This window comes from Anneissia japonica, unplaced genomic scaffold, assembly GCF_011630105.1.
Source record: "Anneissia japonica isolate Jap-2015-1 unplaced genomic scaffold, ASM1163010v1 scaffold2652_len1590060_cov184, whole genome shotgun sequence".
In the NCBI taxonomy this organism is placed as follows: domain Eukaryota; kingdom Metazoa; phylum Echinodermata; class Crinoidea; order Comatulida; family Comatulidae; genus Anneissia; species Anneissia japonica.
The window spans coordinates 739,974-749,469 of record NW_022699919.1 but is presented as its reverse complement, the minus strand read 5'-3'; the positions used below and the strand labels follow the sequence as shown (position 1 = coordinate 749,469).

Genomic DNA, 9,496 nt, shown 5'->3' with positions numbered 1-9,496 from the left:
GCATTGGATAGAGGTTCGAGAGCCACACAAGGTGGCCCACCTCCTGAAAACTTTTTCCTTTGTGTTTTTGTTTTTTTAATATTGTATTTTATATGCAGTGACAAAATATAGGAAATTAATAATATGTGGACATTACGTTAATTCACGGGTGCACGTAGTATATTCTAAAAAGAAATATTGATTCAGGGTGTTCCACTCCCACCTGGTTTTTAGTACAGATGATTATTAATCAATCAATCAATTTAATAGATGATTTTATAACTTAGATTTAGTCAACTTTGCAGTAGGAGTTAAGGTAACATAGCTAAAGAAAGTTAAATAATTACATAAACTCATGGTAAGCTATACTTTTCACCTTTGGAACTAGACAAAGGTCGACTCGCTCAGTGGAGTACTACAAAAGGAATCAAACTGCAGGTATTCCTGAAAAATAGAACCATGGGTACTTGACGGTGCTCCTTATCCTAGCTATCGGCTCATTTCACTTGTATGTCTTTATCATTAAAATCATAGCACAACCAACATTATCACCGTACCATTATCATCCAAGGCATCTCATCCACATCTTTTCACAAAAAGCTAGATCCCGTCTATGATTCTAAGTGCTCTATTACTTCATTAGCTATTAGATCTATTCATGGTCTGTCCGCAATCATTGATAAACCAAGAATTGACTAGAAAGAAAGTTATTGATAAAGACCTACCAAAAGCAAACAGAGCACATGAGGCTAATATATTATATGTAGAGCAGGACAAAAACAGTTATGCCTCAGGCGGGTTTCGGCAACTTAAGTTTAATTTAAATCGTACGAGACAGTCTTTTAATTCAAACTCAACCATTATTCACTTGTATAATTTAAAAAATAATGTATACTCTAGCATGCGTTTTCATTACAGATAGCGAGTTTATAATATAAACATAAATATAATGCAATGATATTATCATTGCACGGTAATTTGTGTAAATAGTCATTGTTGTTTAGTATTGTATTATTTATTAATTCGTAATTTGCTCTATAATTTTTATTGCAAAAAATCTAGCTATGAAATTGAGAAGAACAATATGGTTTCCTCCTAAACCACTCTATCATAGGGCCTATATCTTTTCGATGAATAATGGCCTAATAATTTCTTCCTTTTAGAGATGCCCAGTAAAGTCATTAAAACAATTATTCTATTTCGAAAGGGTTCCTTATGTACAACCAGTCTGCGCCCAAAGCAGCCATGGGGGAGGTTTCAGTCTCTCTGGCTTGAACAATAATAAACGCTTCAGTGGATCCAACAGTTCCACAGCTTAAATGTAATAATGTGATTGAGAGTATCGAAAAGTAGGCATAATTAGCCATCTTTGACGTCATTCTGCAAGACTTAAAACAAACTACAACCATTTCCAGCAGTCCCACAACGTTGATGCGGAACCTGTGGACAAACGTACTCAAAATTTCTGATCTCTCCAGACACATGAAAACATGACACACAAGACACTAACAATCACAGCAGACAGAGACCAACAGCGTTTTAAATGAGGCGAATTTCAAAAGCTCATGTTTGAAGACCTACATGGTTGACAGTCAAAATGTTCCTGTGAAGAATAATTGAGTACAGTAGTAGAATCGCAGTCAGCGATCATACACATACAATGAGTCCAAAGCCGACATGTATCTGTATTGTATATCTATTAGTTATACTTACAAACTTGACCCATCTCCTCGATGTTGTCAAAGGAACACGCACCGGTGGTACCGAGGGTAGCACAGACCTAAACAGTTCAAAACAAGTAAAAAATAATATATTAATCCCTCGTGAACGCATTTTGTGAACAAATTTGTTCAAACCTAAAACTTCTGTACTTAATTAATATTGGAGGCAATGAACTTCACTATATATACAGTTATAGTGCTATTACTTGACGTACACATGTGAACAGAGTTTAATCTGATATATAAACATATATTATTCTCGAATGGTGCTGTACTTACAAAAAATGGAATCAAACCTTTGCGTCGGTCATCGTCTATAGCTTTCTTTAGCGTCGCACCACGCAAACTCAAATGTTTGTCTGATTCTAGGGTCTTCAACTTGACCATAGACAGAAGTGCGTCTTTTTCCAGTGAAGAGTGAGCCTGCATTATGTAAAAATCCTGTATTTATACAACACTCTACAAACTAATTGTGTAATACAAAATAAGGTCTATGTTATCCCGAAAATCTCTTCCCTTTCACATTATCAATAACAATAATACTTATAAATCACTGAAGAAAAGCCCTTAATGCTTTTTTTTTCCTGATATGTCTGATAAAAATGTGCAAAATCTTAGATGCTGACGTACCTGATCAGAGCAGTATGCGACAAGGCGCGAACAGATCATAGCATCTTCCACATCATCTAGATCCGGAATGCGGCGACGGGCTTTCTTAATGGCGCTTGTTCGAGCTGCTAACATGGCGACGAAGGTAGCTTCGCTCATTGTACCCTATTCATTTTAATAGTATAACATTTTAATGCAGTCATGTATGTATGTGCTATTTTTTTTTTCTACAACTGTTTCTGCTTGCTGCATGTCGGAGGACATTATGGTATATTACTTTTTATGGTATGGTAATAGTATGGTATGATGGGCCTATATATTAAGATAATTATGATTTATGATGTATATAATATGCTCACAATGATAAGATATGGTATGGTATATGATATGATGTTATGTTATGGTATGACATAATGATTTGTGCCAACTAAGAGCTTCACATTACCTCCGCCGGTCACTAAAGCAAACATATGGAACACATATTCAGCTTCCGAGGAGAGAATTAAATACTGTTACACTAGTGCTGGGAGTGTACTACATGTACTATAGGCCCTACTCATGATTATATACAATATTAGTATAATTATTACATTGAACAGTACCTGTATAACGCCTCCACCAAAAGAACCAGGAGTCTTATGAAGAAAATGAGGAGGTAGTCCAATTAGTTCTCCTAAAACAGGAACAAGGTGATAAACATTTCATTTATTATAAAGTACACATAGAAGCATGTGTTTATAATCAGATTTTTTTTTCGAGTTTGTACAGAACTGAAACTTGTCTAGAAGTCAGCCACGTGACAAATATAATTATAAAGAAGCTGGAGTCATCAGCAGCACTGTTGAATATCTGATGTTTCTGGTGAAAATGTAAACATTCCGAATATTCAAACTCTGTCGTGCTATAGATTGGGAGCTTTCGATTTTTGCAACGGCGTAAACGGATTCACTCATCCGTCCTACGTTCTCTGCACAACGTTTACTAAATTGCGTCCTAGAATTCGGGCGACGGGAACTCAACATTTTCACATTGTGCAAATGACTCCTTATTGACATCATTACGTTTTACGCCCTACCGTCGCCATGCAATCGAAAACTCGACCCCATTTTATCGTAAACACAACGGCGATTCTAAGCTGTCTAAAGCGACGTTTCGCAAACTATGGTCCGCGGCCAAAATTTGGGCCGCGAAGCATTTTTGGAGGGCCGCGAAGCCGTCTGGAAATTTAAAAAAAAAAGACTTTTTATCATGGAGAAATATGCGTCGCTTGCACACGCTGCTAAAGTGCCAGATGATGAGTGATATTTGAATTATAAGCGGTTTTTGTGTCTATGGCCCCTCGGGAGCCTTTATCTGTATATTTATTCCTGTTAGTTCTATTATGCAACATTATTTTCTATAACTAAATATACTGTAAATATACCCTTTTTAAGCATTAAATACGTGTCAAGCGCAGATCCAGAGTTTACTTAATTGGGAGAGTCATGAGAAGAGAGCTAGCTTGTTTTGTCGCTGAAAGATAAATTTTAGATATTTGAAAAGTTTTTGTTTTCTAGATTTTTTGAAATACACTTCGTGGATTAGGCCTATGAGACGTCTATTATTTAATACACTTTAATTCATAGTTTTTCCCTACTTTGCTTTGGACAATTAATAATTATGATAATGAAGAAGATGATGATGATGAGGAGGAGGAAGCTATGCAAGATTAATTAACAGGCCCTTTTATGTGAAGTGTCAAGCGAGGCCCGTAGCCTAAGTTACGGTTGGGAATTTGGAGACATTATCGTCGTCGTCAAACGTTCAATGCACACAGTCGGACAATAGATGATTTATGATATCTGTTTTGTATAGAAAGTAATCTGAAACCCATAAAATATCAGTTCAGGCATTCATTTCTGTCTGTGGAAAATATAACATATGAATCATACAAAATAAAAAGAATTCGAATAAAATTTAAAATATGTAAAAAAACATCTACACTAAATCAAAATGGAATATTCACTGCCTGTTAGATCCCTGTTTTAATATTGCAGGAGTTCTGAAGGCTTTACAGTATAACCAATCCCCGCATTTCTGATAGATTGCTGATTAAAATGTAAAATATTAAGGATTTTATATTCAGTACATTCTCAAATGTTATGTAAATCTCATATATCCCAAAATTACGTTATATTCATGCACCGAAGTAGAAAGTTTAACTTAATAATTTTGATATGTTTTATATTAAATGGTTTTTAATGATATTATTACAGTCTAATACGAACAACATGGAAGTCCTCTCCTTCAAACTTCTAACCTACTAAACCAGCGTTCCGCTAACTTTTTACTTTACGTCCTATTTACGATTCCAGGCACCAAGCCGCGGTCCAGCAACCCAGCCGCGCCAGGGATCAACATACCAAATCTTGGCAAAAACTTTTGATCATGAAGCCTCCATGTATATACAATATTTTGACATCATTATCTGTTCTCTCAGTGATAAAGTTTTATTGTATACAAATTAAATATTATTTTATTAAATAAATAATACCGTACATTTGTGTTTCGAAATTCTCTTTACAATATTAATGCTAAACATTTACAGAGTGGACTTCCTTATGTTGTGGTCATTATTAGGGTCAGGCTCACTATAATCGTGTAAATCCGGTCGCCTATGGTGTTCAACCAACTTGGAATGACAAAATATGATAATAATGTGGAAAGTGTTATCAAAATTCAAAAGGCCATAATAAAAAAAGTGTATCAAATTTCATGGAGTTTTGATAACTATAGTTAACAACAGAGTTTTAACGATATTTATTATAGTCATGGGTATGCAAAATTCATCTGTCGCCAGATACAAAATACCGTCTTAGCAAATCTGCCATTCAAAAAATGCTGTGTACCACAGGGCTTATAGTTACCGATTTGTTAGCTGGTTGGAAGGTTGTCAATTTTTACTTTAAGTTTTGTAGTATGGTTATGGTAAAGTTTAACCGTGTCGCCAAATGCACGTAACTTACGTTACATACTCATATTTGCCAGGAAAACATATATCATTGCAGCAAACTTCATTTTACATGGCGTAGAGCTAAACCCCAAGTATATAGACGACTTAATATGTGGCTAATTTCCACACACCTTGTTTCTGGTTATATATGCTATGCAGACATAAGACCTGCAGTACAAACTGATCATATGGCTATCACTTTTAAACTGAAAACACATGAAACAAAAAAGGGACCTGGAGTCTGGAAAATGAATATTGAACACCCTAAAGATAAGCGTTTTAGTAATTAGGTTAATTGAAAATCAGTACCGGAATTATAACAATGTAGAATCTAGACGTTTATTATGGGACTGGACCAAAATTCACATACGAGATTTCTCTATAAAGTATGGAAAGAAAAAGCCAAGCAAAATAATAATAGAATTAAAGAAATGGAAAACGAGATCGAAGAACTAAACAAAAAAAATATTGGACAGTAACAATGAGACAGAAGAACATAAAATTATTAATGAAATAACAGCAAATATAGATATGTATCACACAGATAAAGCAAAAGGGGCTCAAATTAGATCAAGAAAAAAATGGTGTGAACAGGGAGAGAAAAATACTAAGTTCTCTCTCGGATTAGAAAAGTCCAGAGCTATTAAAAAGGAAATAAATATAATTAAAAAGGAAGATGGAACCATAATAAGCAATACATCAGATGTGCTCAAAGAAGAGGTTGACTTTTATAAAAAAAAAAAAATGTATCAAAACAAAGAAATTGAAAGTAAAGAAATAAATAATTATCTAAAACAGCTACCAGTTAATTAGCTCACAAAACAGCAAAGTGAGACATGTGATGGCAAGGTAACTAATGATGAATGCAAAAATATACTATTCAAAATGAAATTAAACAAATCTCCAGGGCCTGATGGCATACCGGTAGAATTTTATCGGGAATTTTGGCCAGTAATTGGAGACATATTATGTGAAGTATTTAATGAAAGTTTTTGCAATGGAGAGCTGTCTGAATCCCAAAAATGGGGATTATTACATTAATTTATAAAAAAGGAGAAAAAGAATTGCTAAAGAACTGGAGACCAATTAGTCTCCTAAATATTGACTACAAAATTGCTTCAGGTGTACTATCAAACAGGCTTAAGCATGTCCTGGGAACTATTATTAGCACAGATTAAAAAGGGTATATTCATAAAAGATATATTGGGGAAAATATAAGGCTCATTGAAGATGTCATTACCTTTGCTGAAAACAAAAAAAATAATGGGGCAGTCATTTGTGTAGACTTTGAAAAAGCTTTTGATTCTGTTAACAGAGATTTCTTGTATAGAGTATTACAGAAATTCAATTTCAGTGATGAATTTATCAAATGGATTAAACTATTATATTCAGGTGCGAAGAGTTGCATTATAAATAAAGGATATTGTTCAGAATATTTCAATATAGAGTGTGGCATCCGGCAAGGTTGCCCAGTATTAGCTCAGCTATTTACATTAGTGGTAGAAATTTTGGCTACACATATAAGAAATAATAATGATATAAAAGGAATTGCACTTCCGGGGTTAAAAACAGAAAAGCTAAAATATGTCAACTAGCGGATGATACTACTCTGTTTTTAAAAAACAATGATAGTATTGTTAAAGCAATTGAGACAATTGAAAAATTCTCAAATGTAAGTGGAATAAAATTGAAGAAAGAAAAAAGTAATGGAATATGGATAGGGCCATGGAAAGATTCGTGTCCTGAACAAGCGCACAATCTTAAATGGAAGAATGTTCTAAAATTATTGGGTGTATACTTAGGACATGACAAAAATTTATGTTACCACATGAATTGGACAGAAAAAATAAATAAATTAAAAACCTTGCTAAATAGATGGAAAAAGAGAAATCTCACTTTATTAGGCAAAATAATCATTGTAAAATCATTAGGTCTATGTAATTTGGTATATAATGCAAGTGTGATAGATGTTCCAGAAAAAGTTTTTAAAATCAATCATTAACGGAATTGTGTTTAAATTCATTTGGAATGACTCCACAGAAAAGGTTAAACGTAAAACGCTAATTGGAAATACAAATGATGGTGGGTTGAAAGCACTTGATTTCTACACTCAATGTCTTGCACTCAAATTGCAATGGATAAAAAGGTTGTTATGTGGCGAAGATGGGTTATGGAAAGATATTCCAAAGTATTATATGCAAAAATTTGCACCCCTGAAAGTCCTTATACATATTAGTTTCATAATAAATGATAATATACATCTTAAAAATATTCCAAAATTTTATGTTGATGTGCTTAAATCAATTGTACTAGAAAATAAAACCAACATTTCACAACTTGGAAATAAAAACTAAAAAGTGTTAAATGAAAATAAATTATTTGTAAAAAATAAGATGAAAATCAAAATATATAGGAAAACAGAGATTAATTTATTATGTTCTTATATTGATTTTATGTAACTTTTTATGGTGCAATAATGAGAATAAAGGTGGCTTTGCCAGAAAGAGAAAAAAAAACTTTAAGCCCTGTGATACACAGCATTTTTTGAATGGCAGATTTGCTAAGACGACAGACAAATTTTGCATACTCATGACTATAAATATCATCCTAACTTTGTTACACTTTTATAATATTATGGCCTTTTGAATTTTGGTAATTAACACTTTCCACATTATTATTATTATATTTTGTCATTCCATGTTGGTGAACCATGGGCGACCGGGTTTGCACGATTATAGTGAGCCTGACCCTAATAATGACCACAACATAAGGAAGTCCACTCTGTAAATGTTTAGCATTCTATTGTACAGAGAATTTCGATTGTTTATCAATATCATCATGTTAGATCCAAATCACGTTTTATGCAAGCACCAACGAGGAAAGATTAAATATAATAATTTTGATATGTACATGTTTTATATTATGTGTTGATTGGTCTTAGTTAATAATATTACAGTTTAATGGCTTAATGCAATAATATTACAGTTTAATGGTTTACAATAATATTACAGTTTATTGGCCCCAGAACCCGAACCCCGACCTGGGGCCCTTGGCGGCCCCTAGCCCCAATCATCAGTGCTCGCGCTTCGCTCGCAACCTGACCATTTCACTTCTAGTGGCTAAGGCCCTGCTATGACGTGTGTGGCTGAACTGTGTTTGGTTGAATAATGGTAGAAAGAAAAAACAATCAACAATTGTTGGGGGAGGGGGTGGGGAAACACAAATGTACGGTATTATTTATTTAGTAAAATAATATTTAATTTGTATACAATAAAATGTTATCACTGAGAGAACAGAGAAGCCTGGTTCACGTCGAACTTTATCTAGATATATCCGTCTTGAAACATGATACGATAATCCCCTAATATCGTTCGATGCCAAGTTACAGCCAGATAATGATGTCAAAATATTGTATATACATGGAGGCTTTATGATCAAAATTTCTTGCCAAGATTTGGTATGTTGATCCCTGGCACGGCTGGGCTGCTGAGCCGCGGCTTGGTGCCTGGAATCGTAAATAGTCCGTGAAGTAAAAAGTTTGCGGAACGTTGAAATTGGTTTCCTTACCTAACCAATCAGTGACATTCATTTCGAGCTCCGTGCACGCGGGACTTGCAGCCTAAATTAAAAAATCAATGGAAACGAATTAAGTTGATTGCTATTGGATATCGATTCTTCAACGATAAACAAAATAACTCGATCAGACCACCAGGAAACATTTTAAATACCTTTTAGAGTGCTTATATGGGAAATCAAAATATTTCAAATCACGAAATTTAATGTTACCGATTTGGAAGTCTCCAATTTGCATTTACATTGTAGTATCTAAATAAACACTCAATAAGTCAGTTTATTAAATCAATCTTACAATGCATTACACTTTGATATTGGTTAATAGGTCCATGGTTAAACAGTGGATGACCTGGAAATAAACATATATAATAACCCCGATATACCCCCTAGGATATGTAGTTGTTCTTACCCATGTAAATCCTATGCAGTTAATAGCATCTGCAAGCATGTCTCCGAGCAGCGAGGGGAACGAGTTCAAAGCGGGAAAATATGCATGCATATGAGGACTTTGCCAGTGTGTCACCTAATAGAAAATAGTGCATATACTGAATATCATTTACATCATTTAATCTAACTTCATCATCTGGAGAGTATATACAGGCATATTGTTGTTTTTCAGTAC

General features: G+C 34.1%; 1 protein-coding gene across 1 annotated transcript in view; it reads right to left on the bottom strand.

The window, feature by feature from the left end:
• LOC117103171 (histidine decarboxylase-like) overlaps positions 1 to 9,496 on the bottom strand; it is a 34,927-nt gene that overhangs the window by 11,627 nt on the left and 13,804 nt on the right. Inside the window, exons 3-8 of the mRNA XM_033243675.1 lie at positions 9,284 to 9,397; positions 8,869 to 8,920; positions 2,912 to 2,982; positions 2,331 to 2,474; positions 1,980 to 2,123; positions 1,693 to 1,759 (exon numbers count right to left, since the gene is read on the bottom strand). Coding sequence (XP_033099566.1) covers positions 1,693 to 1,759; positions 1,980 to 2,123; positions 2,331 to 2,474; positions 2,912 to 2,982; positions 8,869 to 8,920; positions 9,284 to 9,397 — 592 coding nt within the window. The remainder of the gene's footprint in view (positions 1 to 1,692; positions 1,760 to 1,979; positions 2,124 to 2,330; positions 2,475 to 2,911; positions 2,983 to 8,868; positions 8,921 to 9,283; positions 9,398 to 9,496) is intronic.